This window comes from Equus caballus, chromosome 7, assembly GCF_041296265.1.
Source record: "Equus caballus isolate H_3958 breed thoroughbred chromosome 7, TB-T2T, whole genome shotgun sequence".
NCBI classification, from domain to species: Eukaryota; Metazoa; Chordata; class Mammalia; order Perissodactyla; family Equidae; genus Equus; species Equus caballus.
This window is the reverse complement of record NC_091690.1, coordinates 82,154,305-82,177,844: the sequence shown is the minus strand read 5'-3', so window position 1 is coordinate 82,177,844 and position 23,540 is coordinate 82,154,305. Positions and strand designations below refer to the sequence as shown.

At 47.3% G+C, this 23,540-nt stretch overlaps 1 protein-coding gene across 13 annotated transcripts in view; it reads left to right on the top strand.

Annotated features, from left to right (window-relative positions):
• Nucleotides 1-23,540, top strand: part of IRAG1 (inositol 1,4,5-triphosphate receptor associated 1) — a 132,231-nt gene that overhangs the window by 74,506 nt on the left and 34,185 nt on the right. For 7 of the 13 annotated variants that reach the window (XM_070274764.1, XM_070274760.1, XM_070274763.1 and 4 more), the window contains 7 exons: nucleotides 868-1,041; nucleotides 2,122-2,199; nucleotides 2,975-3,027; nucleotides 3,234-3,278; nucleotides 4,497-5,114; nucleotides 7,305-7,383; nucleotides 19,334-19,457. In XM_070274764.1, the coding sequence (XP_070130865.1) occupies nucleotides 868-1,041; nucleotides 2,122-2,199; nucleotides 2,975-3,027; nucleotides 3,234-3,278; nucleotides 4,497-5,114; nucleotides 7,305-7,383; nucleotides 19,334-19,457 (1,171 nt within the window). Of the gene's footprint in view, nucleotides 1-867; nucleotides 1,042-2,121; nucleotides 2,200-2,974; nucleotides 3,028-3,230; nucleotides 3,279-4,496; nucleotides 5,115-7,304; nucleotides 7,384-19,333; nucleotides 19,458-23,540 lie in introns of all 13 variants that reach the window. The other 6 variants (XM_070274761.1, XM_070274759.1, XM_070274768.1 and 3 more) reach the window with 1 other exon arrangement.

Here is a 23,540-nt window from a genome sequence, read left to right as displayed (position 1 = left end):
CCAGGTCAGCAGATTGGCTTTTGTCACACTGGGGACCGTGAGGAATCCCAATGAGGTGAGGCAGGAGAACGGCATGGTCAGACATGGCTCCTAGGAGGGTCACTTTGACAGGCAGTGGAGGATGGGAGGGAGGGGATCGCCGGGAGGCGGGGGACCTAGGAGGTGGCTGATGTGATTGTGCAGGTAAGAGCTAATGAGCAAGAATGCGGACAAGGAGACAGTTCCAGAGATATTTATGAGGTCAATGCCAGGACTTGATGATTGTTTGGTTGGACGTGGGGGGACTAAGGAAGAGGGAGTGGGGAGTGACTCCCACGCTTCTGAGCAGCTGAGTGGAAGGTGGTGTCGTTCACTCAGAGAACACTGCTGGAGAAGGGGCAGTTTTGGGAAATGATGGAGGTAAATGATGGGAGTGGAGGGAAGAAGGGAGAGAAGGTGGCCATGGGACCGCATCTTCGGCCTGTGATCTTTGGAGTGCTCCCTCGTCCACACACGTTAAGCTCACTAGCTTGTTGAAGAAATGGAGACTTGAAGGAAGAGCACACCAGGGGAGCAGGTAGCATGGGGCGGGGACTCCTGATGGCCTTCCCTGCGGGCGGAGTTTAGGATACGCCTGGGAACCTGACATGGTTTCATGAGCATTAGTGACAGAGGACCTGCCACAGCCACAGACGACAAGCCAGAGGGGCGAGGCCTGCTGAGGAAGCCCCGTTCGTCCCCACACAGCCCTCTCCCTGGCCCTGTGTCGGCCGAGGTTGGCTGGCCGGGTCCCCTCCTGGCAGCATCCCGGTGAGGGTGAGGAGGCAGGGCCTCTGGACCGCGCTGGAGGACTCCGTGACTCTCACCCTGAGCTTGCCTCCTCTGCAGACCCTGCAGGGCATGTCATTGACCTGGTAAATGACCAGCTGCCTGACATCAGCATCTCAGAGGAGGACAAGAAGAAAAACCTGGCGCTGCTAGAAGAAGCCAAGTCAGTGAGTGAGCGATTCCTGACCCGCCGTGGGAGGAAGTCCAGGAGCAGCCCCGGAGACTCCCCAGCAGGTAAGACGCATAGGTGGCCCCGCTGAGCCCCTCCGAGGTGTGGTGGGGGGTGGGAGGGCCAGGCCCCAGGTGCACTGGGAACCCTGCTTCCGAGCAGAGCGGTGGCCTCTGATTCACCTGCCCCCAGGCCCCTGGGCCCTGGGAGGACCGAGCTTTATGGAGATGATCCTGCGAGGAGAGGGCATCTTGCCCCATTTCAGAAGCTCTAAAATACTGACCCAAGTCTAGCCCAGAAAACTCCTCTATTTGCTCTTTGGCCCTGTATGTGACCGTTGTATCTTCCTGTTCCGCCAAGAAATGTCAGCCTACATGATACCCATGAACTTAACCTGGGCTCTCCATCCCTGAATCCTGCATGGAGAGAAATCCTCTGGGTGATGCCCGTGGGCTCAGACCCCTGGGTCACCCTGCATGGATGGAGTCTGTGTGACATCCTCACCCTCCCCAGGAGGCCCTCCTCTATCGACACCTCCTCAGTGACGGAGAGGCCAGCTCTGGGCTCTCTCTCCCTGGTCTCCAGCTGTGGGCCCTGGGGAGGATCCTAGGCACTGTGGGGAAGTGAAAGTGGTCTTTGGCATCTTTATGGAATTTCTGGATTAGAAAGAAGGTTTTCCTGGGCCCTGAAATCCCCCTGCTCTCCCTTTGGCTAAAGTCACTCTTCTTCCTGAGCAAAAAGTTGGGGCAGGTTTTGGACAAGCCTGAATGTACTTAGGAGGCACAGGGAGCGTTGGAAATTCAGGGCCATCCTGGGAAGTCTAGGAGGTACAGCGTTGAGAGCTGTGCCTGCCAAGCAATGCCAGGTCCTCTGTTTCTAGAAGGTGCTTTGAGGTCAGGCCAAGCAGGCTGAAGAGTGTGACCCCACTTCTCACCCCCAAAATGACCCGAGTGCCCCCTCTGTTGGGCTGGCAGGGGGAGGCACTAGGCTCTGGTAGGAACCTCACATGGCAGTCCAGAGTCAGCCCCTGACCCTGACTCAGGACACCCAGTGCCCAGGGCTCAGAAATACCTGAAAAGATGTCTTTGTTAGGCTGGAGTCCTAAACCTTCAGGAATATTGGCCAATTTGTGTCTGTCTCCACAGCTGTTTCCCCGAACCTCAGCCCCGGAGCTTCTCCTGTGTCCTCTCGGAGCAACTCGCTCACCGTCCCCACTCCGCCTGGTGAGGCCCAACACCCCCGGCACTTCCTACCCTGGCTTCTCCCTCTGGGTGATGGCTCAGTCCCTCCCCTGGCCTGACTAGGACACCTCCCATCTTGCAGGCTTCCCAGTCATGTCCCCTGTTTGGTCCCTGCCCCAGGGGGCTCCCAGCTGGGCCTGGCTGGGCTGCCTCAGAGGAGGGAGCTGTACTTTCTGTGGAGGTTTGAGCTAGTGTGGGGAGACAGGCCCAGCCCAGGATGAGGCAGCCTGGGTGAGGCCGGGGGCAAGGTTGCAGGAAGGGGCCTAGGACTGGTGCTGTCTGTCCAGGGCGGACTCAGAGGGAGGTCACCCCAGAACTCCTTTGGAAAGCCCTCTACTGGGGCCACTCTTTGCTTTTGGTTTCTTCCCTTTCATTAGGCTGTGTTCAGGGCCACACCCTCACAAGCAGGGGAAGGGCCAGGGTGCCAGGGAGAGCAGCCTGCCCTTGTCAGAGGTGTAGGCAAGCTCAGGCTCAGGCCGGGCAGCCTGGATTCAAATCCCAGCACTGACACTTCTCGGCTGTGTGACCTCGATTCCCCTCTGCCTCAGTTTCCTCGTGTGGTTTCTGTGATGATGAAATGAGGGCTCACCACAGAACCTGGCATGTGGGAGGTCCTCGACAAATGGTGGCGTTATAGTGGCTCCCAGGCCTAGGGAGGTAAGAGAGGACATTCTGGGGAGATAGGAGTGTTTTTGCTAAAGGGACAGCTGAGAGTCTGGGGTGCTGGACACCACTCACCTTGTCTGGATTATTCCAGGTTTGGATGTGTGCAGTGGCCCGCAGTCCCCTCTGCCTGGAGCCCCACCGCAGGTAACAGGGACCCCATTTGGGGTTTCTATGTCAGCTGGATCCCCTCTTACCCCTTAAACTCCAGAGGCCCTCCATGCCCCAGTGGAGGTGAGGTGCTGGGTGGGGGAGGCATCTACCCCATTGCCAGGGGCCTCCTCAAGAGTGATTCAAGAGGAGATGTGGTCTCTTCGCATGGCCCACTGACTCGTGTTTGCTTCTTCCAGCAGAAGGGGAATGAGGCCGAAGTCTCTTCACCTCTCTTTGGCAAGCCTGTGAGTTTGAGCTCTGACCAATTTGGATGATATGGCTGTGGGGGACACAGTGTCCCAGAAGCCTAGGTGGCCCTGGGCAGCCTGCAAGTGGGTGTGCATGAGTGGAGGGTTGAGCTGGGGAAGCTAGCTGGTTCCTCTGCCCTATCATGACTGGAAGTCTGAGGCAGAGGGGGTGAGGAGACAGGACTCAGTGGGGGGACTGCTATGGTGGTCCTGCTCATAACCCTGTACCCCTACTCAGACTGCTGGTCGGTGACCAGGGAGGCCATGGGGCCCAGCAACAGCCAGATGAGACTGCTGCTCTTGTCCACTCTAGTGAAAATTCCAGGGAAGCTCCAGCCCCTGGTTGGGCTTCTTCCTGGGGACAGCCAGGAAAACCTCATCTTTGCTGATGAGCAATAGGGGGGCCCACGCCTGCTCAGAGCAAAGTGGTCAAGGTGGTGTTAAGGGCAGCGTAGAACACACGCTCATCTAGAACTGGGTCTGGGGTAGAGTTCTCTGGAAGAGTTTCAGCACACACACAAGACAGCCACACAAAACCCAGACACAGACCCACATGCCCCTCACAAAGCAGGTTTCCCTTGGGAAATGAAGGAAGAGGCAGAATCTCACAGCTTCTGAGCAGTACGGTATCACCTTTGCAAGAATCACCTTACCCAACGATCCGTAACCTCTTTTGGATCATGGAACTCTCTGAGAAATTCTTGAAAGCTGTGGGTTCTCTTTCCAGAAAAATACACAGAACACACTCAAACACACATATACATTTTCATGTAATGTCAGAGGGTTCCCAAACCTGATGGGAAATCTGAGTCCCTAATCGTCAAGCCTTGCCAGGCAGAGCCAGGACTAGAATCTGGGGCAACTGATTCAAGGCCAACCCTTTTGACTGTCCCCAAGCTGCCCTCTATTCCACTGTCCTTTTCAGCTCCTGGCCCTTGGGAAGTTCTTGGCAGGTTTTGGATCGCAGGTTCCCTTGTCCTGTCTGTTTTACAAACCTCGGGCTTGTCTGTGGGTCCCCTTTAATGGCTCAGACCTGATTGAGATGTCTTGTCCTTCCACCTAGCCCACACCCCTACACACACACACACACACACACACACACACACACGCCCCTGGGCAGAGTCTGTGGGGCCAGAGGCCCCACCGCAGAAGTGGTCCCACCTATGTCCTCCCCAACCTGCCTCCAGGGTCCCAGCTCTCCTTTGTGTCTTTCAGAATGTCCCCAAAGGGCTAGCTGACCGGAAGGAGAATGACCAGAGGAAAGTGTCTCAGGGCAGGCTGACTCCTTGCTCTCCTACAGCTGAGAAGTCCAAAGAGATTGCTATAGAACAAAAGGAAAACTTCGACCCCCTCCAGCACCCTGGGGCCGCACCCAAGGGCCCAGCTTCTGGCACAGGCAGTGGAGGGAAGATGGCCCTGAACAGTCCCCAGCCTGGCCCTGCTGAGAGCGAGCTGGGCAAGCCGCTCCTGAAGGCAGCCAGGGAGGGCAACCCTCTGCCCAGAAGTCCAGTCCCTGGCTCTGGAGGGGCGGCTCCCACAGCCCCCCAGGGAAAAGGCACAGCTGGAGAGCCGACAGGGTCCAAGGTTGGCTCCAAAGGCGAGCCACGGCCCCCTGTGTCCCGGCCCCCCTTGCTGCGGGGTGTTTCCTGGGACAGCGGCCCCGAAGAACCTGGTCCCCGGCTGCAGAAAGTACTTGCCAAGCTACCACTGGCAGAGGAAGAGAAGCGTTTTGCAGGCAAAGCTGGCAGCAAGCTGGCCAAGGCACCTGGACTCAAAGACTTTCAGATACAAGTGCAGCCCGTGCGGATGCAGAAGCTGACCAAGCTCCGTGAGGTGGGTTCCTGGGGGCCAGCTGGGGGGTGTGCACTCCAGGTCCCTCCAGGGCTGAAGACCTCTGGGCTAAGGCTGGGCCCTGGGGCAGGGCAGCTCTGGCCAGGCTGGGGACTTGCAGGGCCCTAAACTTCCCCATCCTGAGCCGTCAGGCCCACTGTGCGGCTGCTTCTTCATAAACACCAGTTTCAGGTGCTTTCGCACCACTTACCAGGGCGAGGTCGGTCTGGGATAGAGTTGCCACACAAAGCCACATTTCAAGGGGAAGGTGGGTACGTGGAAGGACACATGGGCCCTCAGTCCTGGGCTGTGTTTTTCCCCTCCAGCCAGAGCTGGTAGCTTATAAACAGAAGCCCTTGATGGAGCGCCTTGTCCTGCCTGGGACTGGGCTAGGCAAGGATGGACTTTGTAACACAGGAAGCTTTCCTTCCTGATGCCTCTTAACAAAGGGCCTCCAATCCGCCCACAGTGTAACAATGGCCATGAGGGGCTGCTCCCCCATGGTGAACTTCTTGCAACATCCATGATGTCCCCAGTTTTCATTGGCCATCAAACCAGGCACAATGGTCTCTCAGGGGGCTGCCACCCTATGCAAGGGGTGACTGGGGACTACCCAGAGATATAGGGGATTGAGGCAAAGGGTTTGAGGCAAAGAGATTAAGAGGACAAAGGAATCTTCAGTCCATTCTGTGACCCAGAAGGTCACAGACAGAGGCAGCTGGGACCCCACAGGGTGGTACTTGGCGCCCTGACAGCTGGAGCTGGACAAGGCTCTCTTGGCTCCTCTACAGAGGGAACATGGGACAGGGAAGGAAATGAGGCACCTGAGAACATCAGGGGCAAGTGAGGGGGTTTCTGTGCTCACAGGGACACACTCTGATGCTGGCCACAGTCTTGTTCAGAAATCTTCCACGATGCTCTGAGCTGATGGCTTGGGGAGCTGGGCCCTGGCTGCTGGTAGCATTTTACAGAAAACCCCACACAGCCAGGAAGACCTCACTAACTAGTGGATCAGCACAGGGCCTGGAGGGGCTGCCCATGGTGAGCCAGAGTCCCAGATCTCTGGGGACAGTGGCACCAAAGGGCCAGAGAGCCAGGCATTGGCCTTTGTGGGCGTCTGGGCATCAGGGGCCAGGCCTAGGCAGCAGGCCACCCCCACACCCCTACAAGTTTATCTCTACAGCAAAGAAAGTCACAGAGAGCCTGGAGGCCCCATGCCACTGACCACTGCCCTGGCAGCTGAGCACCCCCACCCCAATCCAGTGTGCCAAGGGCTGCTTCGCTGTGGGCCTCTGGCTTGCTAAGGAAACAGGTCAAGGGCCCTGGTCTAGACTTCCATTTGGGCCAGAGCACCCTCTGCTGGCTCCTTCCTTTCCTTCTTTACTTAGGGGGCAAACCATTCCAGTGGCCTCTGCCAGGTGGAAGACAAAACCCCCTTAATAAGCACAGGACACAAGGGGCAAGGGGCTGAGTCAGGCATTTCCACTTGGGGCCGCTGGTCTGGTGCTGATGGACTCGGAGCAGGTATGAGCCTGCCTGTGCCACACACCTGCAGTCTGCTTCCCCACCTCTCCCCCAGGGCCTGCTGTGGCCTCAGGCAGGGGGCGGCTGCTGGGCCTGCCGCCTCGATGCAGCGATTCTCAGGCCTCATTGGTCTGGAGAGCTTAACAACTGAAGAGGTGCCATAACAGGCCACTGAGGATCTGGGGCCGGGGGAGGCCACAATTCACTGCCCAGAACAACAGGGCAGGAAGCTCCAGCCAGCTCAGAGCACAGCCGTGAGATCACCAAAGATGGTTTCCAGCAGCAGCTCCATTCACACCCAGGGGACCTTCCTGTCCCCAGAGCCCTGGGCCTCCAGCCCTCTACAGCCCTCTGCCGCATGTGGCTGAGCAGCTCATTGGCCCCGAGGCCCACGGGGGTATTTAAAAAGCCAGCCATGCCAAGGCCAGTTTTAACCCAAGGAATGTGGCACCAATGGTGGAGCGTCAAGTACCTTTATGGGCTGGGAGAGGAACTGTCTTCTGGCTGCCCCTCAGATGCCACCACGGCATGACTGTCCACCCACCTGTGAGGCTGCCCCTGTTGTCTCCTACATGAGGCTGAGTGGTCACAGAGCTGTAGACAAAATCGAGAGAGGAGTTCAGCCTAAGGTTGTCATCTGAAGCGTTGTCTTTCTCTTTTCCTAAAAAGGAGCACATCCTGCTAAGAAATCAGAACTTAGTGGGGCTCAAGCTTCCAGAACTTAGTGAAGCCGCTGAACAGGAAAAAGGTAGGTGGGGTCCGGGGCACACTGTCTTCAGGCCAGGGCTGGATACACTGGATGCTCTTCGCCAGATCACAGAGAGTGACCTGTAAACATTAGACTTCCTGGCAGGGCCTTTGTCCTGGTGTGTGCGCCAGACCTAGAGCAGGCCCACGGTAAATATTTGCAGATGAATGAGTGAATCCAATCGTGTTTCCTGCCCACTCAGAGAACCCCTCAACTTGTCTCCCTCCAACCAGCCCCCCTTCCAGACCCGGCCAGCCCTTCCTGAGCCTTGTTGGCACCTCGTGGGTCTGAAGGGTGACCCAGGCCTGAACTTTTGACACTTCCTTTTCCTTTTCCTCTCACACCCAGGAAGCCTCCCAAATAGATAAGTTCCTCTTTTCAAGACATCAGAGTCATCTCTTGCTTCCAATCTGCTGTCACCACAAAGTCCAGATCCAACCCTTCCCTCCCAGTGCGTGCAAGTCCCCACCCACCCACCCTGCCAGCCTCATCTTCAAAATCAAGACTTTGGGTACCCCTCTCCCTCACCCCCGTCTCCTGGCTCACCCCTTGTGACGGCTCGCACCACCTGTGGTCAGTCTCGGCGTAGAAGCTTCTGCTTGAGGACTGTTGTGGGCGAGTCCAGGGGGCCACCAACCGTGCTGGAAGCCTATGGTCCCACACTTAGTAACTGACACCTACCTATTCAACATTAACAAGAGGATTCCCAGAAGCAAAATTTCCAACGTTTTTAAATTCCTTCTTTAGAGGAAATCTTTGGGAAAAAAATATTACATACTTCTCTGCTTTTAATTTTTAATTTGTTTATTAAAGCAGATTCAAAACATTAGGAAAAGATTTATCTCAAAATTTCACCCACAACCCTATAAATTCTGAAAAAGCAACAATTTTTATTCTTTCTAGTATTTACCCCTATTTCTCCTTTTTTCACAGTTGATTTGATGGTATATATATAACTTCTTGTTTCTACTTTTTTTTAAACGTAGGTTATTTCATAACTATTCCATATATTTTGACTTGTCCTCATATTTATCATCGAATCGGTACACAGTATCCTTTTGTGTTAATGTATCTATTGTTGGATATTTGAGATGTTTGTAGTTCTTTTAACTGATTAACAACCCAACTATAAACAACTTTGTACTTGTAGTTTTTTTCTTTCTTCCTTTAATTCACTGCCTTGGGATAAATTCTCAGGCTTGAGATTTACTGAGTCAAAGTGTATAAATATTTGCATTTACCAAATTGCTTTCAATGCACAATGCTACCTGCAAAGACCTGGGGAGGAGTCTTTCTGCCAAGAGCTACCAGCAAGGGACTGGACTTTGCTTTTGCTCCTTATTGGCCAGAATATAGTAAGAACCAGATAATCAACAATAATAACAATTATGGTGTATTATTATCATTAGTGTGAAATGCCATTTCATGATTACTTCAATTAATTTGCTAGCAACCAAGCTCAAACTTAAAATTTTAAAATATTTATGTATTTGCTTTTCCTTATTGGGTGAATTAGCTACTCATTTCTTTACCCATGTGTCCATTTGGGTCTTGGGTTTTTTGTTGGTTTATATTATTGGTAATATATGTAAACTCTGTAGATATTAACCCTTCATTGGCAGCATTTTTCTCAATACTTTGTATCAGTTTTTGTTTTCTAACAAGTTTTGTGTTATCTTAGAGAAATCATAAAGTTTTTACATAAGCACTTTTAGCTATCTTTTCCTTCAAGAAGTCTTTCATTATTTCAATCATTATAAAAATATTACTTCTCTTGAATTGGGATAGCAACTCTATTTTCTACCAGTTTATCTATACTTTGATTTATTTTGCTAATACCTCTTGAAATTTCTTTTAAGATATAGGGATTTGAAGATTTAAGATCCTATTACCTCAATAATATTTTCATAGTGTTTATTTCTCGTTTTGTGGCTTAGAAAATCATCTGCTCCATTCTTTTTGATACAAACCAAAGACTCCTTCTGGGCCCGTGAGTCTGTCTTATTCTGCTCACCATTTTCATTACTTGTGCCTTATAGCACGCTCTAGCGGGCGGTGAGGTCACTTCTCTCTCATCACTCTTCTTTTTCAGAATATTCATTATATTTTAGATACAAAGATTCAGTGCAAAAGAGTGGAAAACAACAGGACGAGCAGTTGGGAGATTTGAGTCTGTGTCCCAGTGCCGACACCGGTTCCCAGAGTCCCTAAACACGTTCCTCAGCCTCTGCGGGTCTCTGTTCCCCTGGGACTAGATGACCTCGGAAGTCCCTTAACTCGAACCTATGATTCAAGGATTCCGGGTCCTTTCCGGTTTGCCTCTCACCTCTTTCTCTAAGTGAAATTTAGACCATTTCACACAACATTTTAATTGTGATTGCTCTCAAGCTACACATCGGATTCAGAAGAACTGTCCTGGCTTTGTTTGTTTTACAGTTTATAGGTTTTTAAATTATTTAATTTGCAAGCATTTAGTTCTCATTCAGGCACATGGTTTGTTCCTCTATTAACTTAGATATTCCTTTCTTTTTCCTCTAAAATATTTAAGGTTCTTTGTACAGGTCTCCCTTAGTTCTTATTGGGGCCCATTCTATATGATTTATATTTTTGATTATTTATGAAGAAGACTGTTTTTCGTTAGATTTTTCTAGCTGACAATTAGTAGCATAGACGAACACTGCTTAGTATTATATGTGTTTCTTGTGTAATGGTACTGTTAACAAATGGTAAAGTGATTACTATAGTGATCAACTAGCATGATTACTGTAACTGGAGGGATTGCTATGTCCCCGGTACTGGGCTAGGCATTTGACAATATTCCATTTAATGCTCACAACAACCCTGGAAGATGGACCATATTATACCTATTTTACAAATGAGGAAATTATAACATTATACTCAAATTACAAATAAGGCTCGGGAAGGTTAAGTTCACAGGGTTATTAATTGTTGAAGCCAGGATTGGAACCCGGTTGTGTCTAACTCCAAGGGCTCTTGACCATTTTGCAGAATGTCTTTCTTTTTCAAATTTACAAGCTGTTTCTTAATTTAATCAAATTCACTATTTATCTTAGTTATGTGCTTGTGTATGTGTGTGTACTTCTCTTGTGTATCTGGATATGTTTTATTACTTTGGCCACATTCTCTAGTATGAAAATGGTGATAAGGAGAGTACTCGCCTTGTACCTGTTTTTAATTGAATTGTTCTTTGTGTTTTTTTCTTTCAAGGATCACATTGTGTCTGATTATTAAATAGATGCAGTACTTTAATTCTTTATCATTTTATATTTATATTTATATGATTACAAAATAGAAAAAGATATAATATGTAACAAAATATAAAATATAAAAGTATATTAACATGAAATTTTATATTTTATATTTTTATTTTAAGGAAATATTCTCTTCCGAGTTTCAAGATCTGTGTTGAATTTTATCAAATTGCTTTGGATGTCTATTGAAAGAATAATGTATATTACATCATTTAATATATTAGTTAATAATTTTCCCTATATAGAAATAAACCCTTGTGGTCCTGGAATAAAACTCATTTGGTCACGGTGTATTTTCTTTTCTATGTACTATCAAATTCTATATATCAATATGTCTTTTAAAGTATTCTGCAAACTTCCTGCATTAGTTGAGATGATAAAAATCTAAGTTGCTATGACATAGAGGCGCCAAAGCGTGACAGCCTATGGGCGAGAGAAGATTGTTTCACACTCGAGTAACAATCTCAAGTTGAGCTGGCAGGTCAGCAGGTGACTCTGCTCTAGGTGACCATTCAGGGATCCTGGTTTCTTCTCTGTCATCATTTTGCCACCCCCTGAGGTGTTATACTTGTCTGCGTGGTCGGAGCTGGATCATGGGCAAATCCGTATCCTGGTTTGTGGAAAAAAGAAAGAGTGGAAATCAAGAGCAGGCATTTCTTTAAATAAGTAGGGTGGGAGTTGCATACATCTTTTCAGCTCCTGTATCCTTGGTGATGACCTAGTTGTGTGGTGATACCTAGCAGCAAGGGAGGCTGGGGAATCTTGTCACTAGTGGGCCGCAGGCCACGTGCCCAGATTAAACTCTATTCACATTGAAGGAGGGGAGGACAGATTTTGGTGGATGACCAGGTGCCTCTGTTAGATTGTCATTTTTACATAACAATATACTTTACTTTCTTATTTAATGCATATGGAATTTTTATTTTTTAACGGCTTTGTAGTATTCCATGGTATGAGAAACTACATAGTTTCACCCATCTCTTATTTGTTAATATTTAGGCTGTTTCTACTTTTTCTCTAAAGAATGTTATCATAAATATTCTCCTAGATGTATCTTTATAGAAAGGCATATGTTTTTTCATGGGATCGTGTCTTAGAAGTAAAATCGCTTGATCAAAGGTATTTACATTTAAATATATATACATACTCCCAGATTAACTTACAAAAAAATACCAATTTAGACATCCACTACCTCCAGCAACACTCCACTATCCAAAACTAATAGGGAACAAGAAGGATTTTGAAGTAAGATTACCAGATTAATGAACTTGCCTCCTATAAACATCAATTTTTAAAAAGAAAATTAACCATGGGGGGTTGTTCAGTAAATGCACCCTCCCTCCCATTTTCTCTCATTTCCAGGATCTGAGTGGTTAAGAGTTCAAGCTTCACCACTGACCTGCATAGCCTGGGGCAAGTTCTTAGTCTCTGGATGCTCAGTTTGCTCGTCTATAACATGGGGATGATAATAGTACCTTCTTCACTGAGCTGATGTAATGTTTTTATGTGATACTGGTCTTTATTCCAGCGGGAACCTGGCACACATTTTAATTCTATCATTGAGTTTGTAGAACTCTATCGTGACAGCTAAGTGGGATGTTGTACTCTGTGTATGTGTTTGACTGATTATCTGTAGAGTTGTGACATCCTTTTCCTACATTCTAAAAGCCCCATCAAAGAGCCTCGTATTCTCCTGTATCCAGGACAAAAAGTTTGGGGAGCCCTCACTGGGAGTGGGAGAGGCTGCCCTTTAACAGGCTCTGAATACAACCCTGCGTGTGAGCTCATGGGGAAAACTCGCCTCTTGTGATGATTGTTGGCTGTTCCTTTGGGAGATGGGGAAGATCCTTATCAGAACATTCTGGAGTCTTAAGAATGTTGGCTCGCCTTCAGTTTCTGAGGACTGGGAGGCTCTTTTCCCTGCTGCATCTGGTCTCTCCAACAATCCAACCAGTTCTCTTCACAGGGACCATTTGTAGGATGTTTGGGTCTTGATCACTTGTGGGTCATTTCAAGCCAAAGATGTGAGGCTGCCTGTGGGCCAGTTCCTAGGCTGCATGCTGGGGACGCAGAGATGAAAAAGTCTCCAGCTCTGTGATCAAGGAGATGGCCTCATCCCAGCCATCATTATCAAAGTCCCCTCAGCTATTTCAACAGCCTCCTATCTTGTCCCTCTGCCTGCACTCCTGACCCCTTCACAGAGCTCAATCCACTGTCCACACACAGCCAGAGGAATCTCTGAAATAGAGAGCTGGCTCAGCATCTCCAGAGGTTTCATTCTGCTCTTAGGATGAGCACTAGAATCCTTGGTAGGACCTACAAGGCCCTGTGAGGTTAACTCTGTTCGCCTCCCCAGCATCTTCTAGCCACTCTCCCCTCACTTTCAACATGGTGGCCTTTCTTTAGCAACTCCTTCCTCCTTCTTAGGCTCGGCACATGATGTTCCCTCTACCTGGAATGTTCTTCCTCTTTCTCTTTGCCTAATGCACTCCCATTCAGTCTTTAGATATCTGCTCAAAGGTTACTTTTCTAGGGAAAACTTTTCCAGCACCTCCATCTGTCACAGAATGAAATGGGATATTTGAGTGTTTCTCTAATTAATCTCTGTCCTCCAGATAATAAGCTCCCAGAGGACAGTGGCATGTCCATTTTGCTCAGCATTGTATCCCTAGCTCCAAGTCCATTGCCTGGGGCACAGCAGGCACTCAATAAGCAGTGAATAAACGAATGAGCTCACCCTCACCTTCTAGGAGAGGAAGCACAAGGGTAGGCAATGTCACTACAATACGTCGCGTTAAGTCGTTAAGAACCTGAAGTACCTAGGAACGTGGAGGAATAGGCAGGCAGCTCAGTAGTGGTGAGTGAGTCAGGACAGGTTTCCAGGAGAAGCAGCCTTGAGCTGAGGAAAAGAAGGGTATCCCAGGCAGAGGGAACAGCAGGAGCAAAGGCATGCAGGTATATTCTAGCACTCGGCATGTTCCAGAACAGAAGGAATCCCGTGTGAACCAAGTATGGGCCATGTGCCCCAGAGGGATGGGCGACAAGGGTGAAGTGTGGGTGGGGATCAGGGAGAGTGAAGACTGTGAGGGCCACTTAATGAGTTTGAACTTCATTCAGGACTCTTGGAAAGCCAGAGAAGCCTTCAGGTAAGGAAGGATCAGGATCAAAACTGAGCTTGAGAATAATCTTCTGGACAGATTATGAAAGCTGGCCTGAAACGAGAGAGGCTGGAGGCAGGAAGACTAGGTAAGGGGGTACGGAAATAGCCTGGTGAGAGGGAATGAGGCTGTAGACAGAGATGGACAGGCGGGCATGTGGGGAGGACAGGTCTGAGAGCTATTTGGAGGTCAGCTTGGCAGGACTTGGTGAGGGGATGGGGTGGAGGGGGAGACCAGGAAGACTGCCAGGTGTCTGTCTGCATGGCCAAGGGGGCGATGGTGCCGTTCACCAAGACTGGGAGCACAGAGGAGGAGCTCATTTGAGAAGGAAGACAGTGAGCTTGGGTTTGGACATGTTGAAAGCCTGTGGGGAACAGCTGGACGCCACAGTCTGACAGACCTGGTTTTGCATCCCAGCTCTACCACTACCTTGCTGGGACCCTGGGGAATCTATTTAACTGAGCAGAGCCTCAGTTTCCTGGTTCACAGTTTCCCCAGAAAATGAACTTAGCAATATCTACTTTGCAAGGCTGTTGTAAGAAATGAATGAGAGAGTGTGTCTAATGCATGGCTGACATTCAAAAATGGTGGCTGTTGAAATAGTTTTTATTATCCTGATCCAGGTGGCAATGTCTAGGAAGTGGGTGGGCTTTTGGACCTGGATGTTGGGAGAGGTGTGGGCAGAGGTAGAGATGTGCACTGAGTGGGCTGTCCTTCCAGACACCCCCAGTCTGGGCTCAGAGCCCTCAGCCTCAGGTAGGGAAAAGGCCTCTCTGAGAAGATCGATCTGAAGAAAGTTTATCCCCAACCAGTAGCTTTGGCCTTTATGGGGTAATCCTGGGGCTCAGAGCATCTTTAACCAGAAGCCCCCAAAGTTACTTTTCCAAGTTCCTGAGGTTGCCAGAAACAAATGCTTTCATTGGAATGAGCTGGTACAAGCAGATATTTTAAAAATAATTTTACTGCTTTTGTTAAAAATAGCTCGTTCATTACCAAAAAATTTAATTAATAGTGAAAAGTACAAAGAAGAAAGTACAAACAACTCACACCAAGTATCCCATTCCACACAAACACAGGAGGAGAGAGGGAGGGAGGGGAGATTATGCTGGACTGCTAGATGCACTTTTTTGAAGTAAAAAGTATTAAAATTTAATTGAACTTGAATTAAAGTGAAGTGAAACTGTAGGACTTGCTGAATTTTGGTAATTGCTTCCTCCAAAAAAAAGAGATTGGTGTTTAAAATGTATATTATGAAATGCATTAAGGATTTGGAGGTACTGAGCTACTGTTTTTACACGTTTCAAATTTGGGTTACTGACTTCTCGCAGGAAAAGATGAGAATGGCAGCATTTCTTCCCACCTTCACATTTCTTCCTACCTTTCCATCTCCACCTCTACAAATGATAAACTATTTTTTTTCTATTGTTAAGGTTACAGTATTTACATTCCATTCTGTAATCATAACTTCCATGGCTGTTTAGCCTTAAACTTATATGTAAAAGGACTTAGTGCTCACCACTAGTCCCTCTACTATGGCTCACCATTCCCAAGTTTATTATTTTGAGTTATGTTTTGTTTAGCTGGATTTCATTATCCAATAGTTTTCCTAGAGGGGCTCAGAGGTGCTATGTTCCTTGAATTCTAGCATGTTTGAAAATGTTATCTTTAGTCTTGAAGGACAACTTGGGTGGTTATAAATTCTGGGTCACTCTTTCCCTCAGAACTTTGTAGATGCTACAGTGTATTCAGCGTTGTTGAGAAGTCTGAGACCAGCTGGTTTGCAGCATCCCTCAACCCTTACCATTCCCTGTAGATGGCTGACTCCTTCTGTGTGGGTAGTTGGGAAACATTTCTTTATACACATATATATATTTTTTCTAAGCCTAGTGTGCTCTTTCAATCTGCAAGTTCACCTTTTCCTTCAATTGAGGAGAATTTTTCTTCTATTATGTCTTTAAATTTGTTCTTTGTTGTTTTGTTCACTACTTCAGAGACACCATAATCTGTAGATTTCTCATCAGTGTCTCAGTGGTGGGTCATTATTCCATCTCCGAAGACTTCAATCTTTCTTTCCTTCACCATGCTCATTTACTCATCTCAACCTTCCACCCTCCTTACTAATTTAGTTTGAGGGTATATCTGTTTTATTCCTTCATATTTCCAACATACTGGTTAGTTCTATATTTTTATAATTTCTCACTGAGGTCTGCTATTTTGGTCTCCAATTTATTTCCTTAAATTGTTCTCCTCTTCAATCTGTGTATGATCTTCTCATCTCACCTCGGATTTCCTATTTTCATTTTCTTCAAGTTCTAGTTTCTTCCTGAGTCAAAGCAGTTGTGGTATACATTTTGCACAAAAATGCATTTTTGCTGTGTTTCCTGTATCTTTGTTTCCATCCTGACATCTGTCTCCTGCATGTTTCCTTTCTTCTGTCCTTTATATCTCCTTCCTTCTTTCCTTCCTCTTCTGACGATAATATTTTTGTGTAGTTGCCATGTCATTTGTTTTTATGTTTTTTCTTTTTGATGCAGACATTTCTACCTGGATTTTCTCCTTACCTAGATTATTGTGTAGGCCAATTTTCACGGACTCCTTCTTACCTAACCTGAGATGTCTGTCCTCCTCTGGCACTTAGTCGAGGTCCGAGTATTTTGCGCCTGCCTTGTTACTGCTTGGGTGGTGGGGAAAGGGGAAGTTCAGATGGAGCTGTGGGTAGTGGTGTTTGTCGGATTGGTTTCTGCTCTTTTTAGATAATTTTGTTCATAGTCCAACACTTGAGTTTATTACACCAAAGTAGGGGCATATCTTATTCCTGTGGGTGGGTAGTAGTAAGTTATGGATTATTTCACCCATTCAGGGTAGAATTGTAGAGACAATATGCCCAGATGTTTATTTTCCAGATTTGACTCAACTATTCCCAGCAGCTACTCTTACCGCCCTGCCAGTGACAGGAAGGAAAAGGTAGACAAAAATCCAAGGATTTTGGCCACTATGCCATATCTCATAAGAGGGAGGGACAGCTTCACTTGGGGCTTTCCACGTGTCTCCCACCACTCACTCCATCACAGGGGCTTATTATATTTACTTTCTCTCTCGTCTTCCGTTCTGGTAAATCCCTCCATGTTGACCAAAGTAATCAGCTGTGGTATAATACTGGGCAATCATTCTGACTTTCCTCTCCCCTCCTCCTCAGTAAGAAAAGCCAACAGCAGCAGGGGCCCCTTCTCTTGCTGGAGGATTGTTATGGTGGAATAGAGATCCTTCTGCTGCAGACAAACTTTCTGAATCTCCTGCGCAGGCTGCCTGGTCACCGCTCAGTCCACTTCCTTCCCATTCTGTGGTTTTGCACTCTTGGTCAGATTTTTTCCTTTTGCATCTTCCTCTCAGTACTGATTCTTTGAGGGAAGAAGAAAGGGTTATCAAGGGTGGGAGCTCTACATTTGTTTCTAGTAAGTTCTGTCTTTCTTTGGCCATTACTTTTAAAGATTCTTACCTTTTCCTGTATTTGAGAGTTGCTGGTATATTTTTGGTTGGTTTTAAAATTTTTTATTGTTATTGTTAGTCTGGTTGAGTTGAGGAGGAGGGTGGCCAGTTCTGGGATCCAGCCGTTCTGGGGCCACTCTTCAGAGAGCCAGGTTAGCAGGGCTAGAAGCCCTAACTAGTTGCTTTTGGCGGGGAGTGGGGGGTGCACTGCACAACCTAGGGGACTTTTCTAGGCAAAATCCCCTGGTATCACTTTTAGTTGATTATTAGATCTCAGCTGGTTCAGTCAATCCTATAGATTTCTCAGGAGCCCACTGCTTAATTCTCTCTCTGCTGGGTGCAGTGTAGATACACAAAGGTAGAGTGAGGCCGGAGGCCCCACAAGGTTTCCCATCTGTCACACGGAAATGTCAGAGAGCAATAAATACCAGGATAGAACCCAAGAGGTGACAGGTAACTAAGAGAACATCCAGTCCAATCTTATATCCAAAGAAGGATGGCTGACTGCCCCATCCCTGATGCACGGCCCTCTGGGGTTTGCTGGGATACCTTGAGTACCTGGAAACTCATGAACGCTGTTCTGTTATTGGAAAACTCAAAGTGTTCAATGTTTCCTTACCTTGAGTCAAACTATACCTCTTCTTCTCTCTGCATGATCTCTCAGGGTGAGGCTTCTCATTCACGTGACTCCCAATCTTAGCTCCATTTGCATGGCTACCACAACTGTGCCTATAGTCCTGAACTCTGGCCTAGCCTACAATTCTGGAAAATGATTGAGCAGGTTGGAAATCTGCTGGGTCAAAACCCATGAGAGATGGTAAAGCATGCATAACCATAAAGTCCTGCATGCAAATGGAAAGTAACCATTGCATGGGATGAAGATGACCAATTTGACTCAAGTGAAAGAGATATGAGGCTAAATGTACTGTGAGCCCATGGTAAGGCATAGCAAGTCTGTGCTGCATGAATAACAAACATCAATGCCAGGGACATTTGCCAGTGTCCTCCTTAGCTAAGAGCTTGTTAGAGCACATCAGGGCCTCTGGAACAGCAACAACCAGAAGGCATGCAAGCAGGCGATGAGATCTAGAGGCCATGGCCATAGTGGGCCATGACCAGCAGTCGGGAAAACAGGGCTAGAGCCTGGAGATGGGAAGCTTTGGAGAGGTGCCAAGAGCTGCCTTCAAATAGGAGAAAGATTTATGGGAAACAGAGTATGTGGTTTGTTCTTTCTGCCTTCAGAGCACAGACCCAAAATAGTTTCAGGAGATAACGAAAGGCTTTTCATTGGTTCTGTTGACTAGGAGGCATCTATTTCTGAGATCTGTAAAAGATCTAACTACCTTAGCTTTACCCTGTTTCTATTCCTATCTATGGAGATATGGAACCAGAGGCTGATTTCTAGCAGAGCGATGGTCATAACTAATGGAAAATCTGCTTCATTAAAAAAAAAAAAAACCACTGAGACGGACTCATCACTTCCAAATGAGGCGATGGGCTCCTCTGGCGCCCCAGGGATGGGCTCATTGAAATAAGCAGCCAGACACAGATGATGGGATTGTTGAATTCATTTGAGGAAGAATAATTGGGCAACAGCCCTCTTCAGAAGCCTGCCAAAGAGAGAGGACTTTTCTAAACATTATAGCCAAAGAGCCAATCAGCTTCTAGTTGCCAGAAACCAACCTCAGACCCCAGACACGAGAGCCTGCTTGCTACTGTGGGGAGCAATGGGAAGAACACAGAATTTTGAGAAGATAGAATTCGGTTGAAGTCTGTCTATGCCATTTACAAGTTCCATGACCGTAAGCAAGTTATTAACCTTGCTGAGTCTTGGTTTACCCACCTGTAAAACAAGATGATAAAGTTCTAGCTCATTGGGTCATTGTGAGGATAAAACAACAATTATAAAGCCCCAGGCATATAACTAGGTTCTTACAAATGTTAAAGCTCTTCCTTACGCCCTGAAGCCAGTTGCCAAGAGTACTACTGTGATTTCAAACAGACATTTTATAAGTTAAGCACTTTTTTTTCCAGGGCTCCCTTCTGAACTCTCCCCAGCTACTGAGGAAGAAGAGACAAAGAGTGGCTTGGAGGTCATGCCCAATATTTCTGACATGCTGCTGCGAAAGCTGCGGGTCCACAAGTCTCTCCCTGGAAGGTAAAATCAGGCATGAGTTGCAGAAGACCCTGTATTGGGTGGGCCCTGGGTTAGATTCTAGAAAGCTCACAGAGGAGCACCAGCCTTGGAAGGGTCAAAGTCCAACGGTCCAGACAGGGCTAATACATTCAAAACAAAAAGAATAAGAAAGGGCCAGGTGGGGTGGTTCCAACTCAGAGAGCAGGCGGGGGTCATAGGCGGGCGTGAGGGTCACCAGAGGCTCAGGGTAGCAGAGGGTGGTGGGGTTTGGGCCAGGAGGCATGGTTTCAATCCTGGATCCACCATTAACCTATACCTGGGAGACTCCAGGTCTGGTATCTGTGTAGCTAGAGATGTGGAACGTTTGGAACCACATGAAGAAGGATGGCTTGGAAAACCTACCAGGTTCTTCCACACATGGGGAGAAAGCGACTTTGCTTCCCAAGTCTCAGCCTCCTCACCTTTACAACTGGGATCATAGGTGCTCTGTGGTTGGTAGGCTGCTGCGCTAGCTGAAGCAGATGGTGTCGAGCAGGGACTTAGGACCAGGTCAGCACGTGACAGGCCATTGATAACTGGACTGAAAAGTGAACAGTGGGGAGTATAAGGGAGAGAAGAGAGGCTACCAGCTAGCAATAGGGGATTGGCTGGGTCCCTGCAGATGGTGCTCCTGCCAAGCCCAGCAACCCAGAGACTAAACTGTTGCAGGGGAAAGGCCCCTAGGAGCATCAGGCCCCACAGAGCTCCCTGATTTGGGATAAATATGAAAAGAAAACAAGTTTTGCCCAGTGGGTGTGATATGTTCAAATTTCAAACTGTAATCGCCTAAAACCAGACAGTCATCAGGGCAATACTCAGGGGACCTAGTGACTAAACCCACATCAGGAAAAGTGCTGGGAACAAGTCAGAGCAGGCTGCATGCACAGTCGGAGAGGGCGTGAGCTGCACCAGTTCACCTGGTGGAAGGCAGAGAGGGGGTCCAGAGGCAGGAAACCAAAGGAGAAGCTCCCCAAGTGCATGGCCGGTTACAGAGATGTTGACGTGCTGTGTGTCTTTTGGTGTTTGTGACAACCAGGGAGACCGGAAAGGAAGATTTTATTTTGTTTGTCTTCAGTGAGGGAAGAGAGAAGCAAAGCAACATGCTGGCAAGCAGCAGAGTCAGGAACTGAACTCAGGGTGGACTGATTCCAGACCTAATGCTTCTGTCTATCCCAGGGGCCTGTCACAGATACCAAAACGATCATCGGTGCTCTTCAGCCTGCAAGGGCGAGGCTGATCACAAGTGTGAGGAGCTTAGTTTTCCTCAGTGAAGTTGAAGATAATTAGTATGATTAGGGAGCACCTCCAGCTAATTAGATTCCCCCAGCTTCCCCAGCAGAGGGAGACTGAGCTGTTCTATCTTCCCTCAGTAAGTGAACAGCTGTAGCTGCCAACCATGAGGCCAGACTGGGCCTGCATGGACCTGCATGGTCAATGAATAAGATCAGCTTCTGAAGCATGAGGCCCAGGCTCTCAGCTTGAGGCCAGTGGCTCTCATGCGTGTGTCAATGGCCACACTGCCTATCCCCAACCTCCCTGCTCCTTGCCTCAATAGAGGCTATTTTCAACTTAGGCCCCTGGTTAGGCTCCAAACCCTCTAGCCCTGGTTTGGGGCTTGGGGTAGATGGACAAATTGTCTAAGATATCATCCAACAGAAGAAAGCCAGAGCTTCAAGATTCCTTTCCCCAGCAAAATGTGGGAGGATTACACTTGAGGTTTTTTTTTTTTTAAAGGTATGGTTTTTTTGGTGAGAAAGATTGGCCCTGAGCTAACATCCATTGCCAATCTTCCTCTTCTTTTTTTTCTTCCCCAAAGCCCCAGTACATAGTTGTATGTCCCAGTTGTAGGTCCTTCTAGTTCTGGTATGTGGGTCACCACCACAGCATCGCTTGATGAGTGGTGCTAGGTCCATGCCTGGGATCCAAACTGGGGAACCCTGGGCCACCTAAGCGGAGTGCACAAACTTAAGCACTATGCCACGAGGCAGGCCTACACTTGAGTTTGAGTATGAGGAAGAAGTTGGTTTCATGTTCTATGTGGACTGTATAAATCGGGATCAGACCATACTGAAAAGGAGCTCATAGGGTCAGCAAGTTGAATGGGTTCAGTGGAAAAACCAGATCTAGAACCCAAATTAGGGACGTGGTCAGTGGCTGTTTAACAAGAGTGCAAAGAGGAGATGTCACTGGATGAGGTAGCCGAGCTCAAGCACCAACAGGAGCAATAAACAGGCATTTAATCAAGAAATATTCATTGAGTGCCTGTTCTGTGCCAGACCTTAGAATGGAGGACAAGCAGACACAGTCCCTGTTCTCATGGCGCTTAAATTCTAGGGGCAGAGACAAATAATATTCAAGTAACCAAATGAATGATTTCATACAGCAAAGCTGCTAGAATGACCTTGAAATAGGCACATGTACAGAATAACATGGGAACAGAACATTGGGTGGAGTGCGAAGGAAGGCCTCTGAGGTCAAGTAGTAATTAATCCGAGACAAACAAATGACAAAAAGAAGCCATCCAGGCAAAGATTTTGGTGAAGAGATTTTCAGACAAAAAGGTCAATGATTTCAACAAATGTGCTGGAATGACTGGACAGCCACATGAAAAGAGTAAAGTTGGACCCCTAACTCACACAATACACAAAAATTAACTCAAAATGGATCACAGGCCTAAATGTAAGGGCTAATGCTATAAAACTGTTAGAAGAAAATATAGGAGCAAATCTCCATGACCTTGGGTTAGTCTGTGGTTTCTTAGATATGAAACCCAAAGCACAAGCAACAAGAGAAAAACAAATTAATGGTATTTCATCAAAATTTAAAACTTTATGGTGCAAACAACACTATCAAGAAAGTGAGAAGACAACCCACAGAATAGGAGAAAATATGTGCAAATCAGGTATCTGATAAGGGACTTGTTTCCAGAATATATAAAGAACTCTTGTAACTCAATAAAAAGGTCACTAATTTTTTTTAGTGGGCAAAGGATTTAAGTAGACATTTCTTCAAAGAATATGTATGAGAGGTCAACAAGCTCATGAAAAGATACTCAACGTCATGAGTCATTAGGGAAATGCAAATCAAAACTGTCATGAGACACCGCTTCACATCCACAGGAATGGTTATAGTAAAAAAGATGAACAGGGGCCAGCCCTGTGACATAATGGTTAAGTTCACATGCTCAGCTTTGGCAGCCTGGGGTTCACGGGTTCAGATCCCGGGTGCAGACTTACACACCACGCATCAAGCCATTCTGTGGCAGCATCCCACATACAAGAGAGAGGAAGCTTGGCACAGATGTTAGCTCAGCAACAATCTTCCTCAAGCAAAAAGAGGAAGATTGGCAACAGATATTAGCTCAGGGCCAAACTTCCTCAACAACAACAAAAAAAAGGTGGACAGTAACAAGTGTTGGTGAGGATGTGAAGGAATTGGAATCCTCAGTAAAATGGTGCAGCCACTTTGGAATGACACTTTGGCAGTTCTTCAAAAAGTTAAACACAGAGTTAGCACATGGCCCAGCAATTCCACTCCTAGGCATATAACAAAGAGAAATGAAAATATATGTCCACACAGAAACTTGTACATTAATTTTCAATAACAGCACTGTTCATAATAGCCAAAACGTGGAAACAAATCATATGTTTTATCTATTGATGAATGTATAAATAAAATGTGATGTATCCATTCGATGGGTATTATTCAGCCATGAAAATATGCTACCACATGGATGAACCTTAAAGACGTTATGGTGAGTGAAAGAAGCCTGTCACAAAAGACCACATGTTGTATGATTCCATTTATATGAAATGTCCAGAATAGGGAAATCCATAGAGACAGAAAGTAGATTAGTGGTTGCCTAGGGCTCGGGATGGGGGTGGAGGGAGATGGAGAGGGAGTGCTTATGGGTACAGGGTTTCTGTTTAGAGAGGTCCAAAAAAATTCTAAAATTGACTGTAGTGGTGGCTTGTACAATTCTGTGAATACACTAAAAACTACTGAATTGTAAATTGTAAAAGGGTAAATATTTATGGTATGTGAATTATATTTCAATAAAACTGT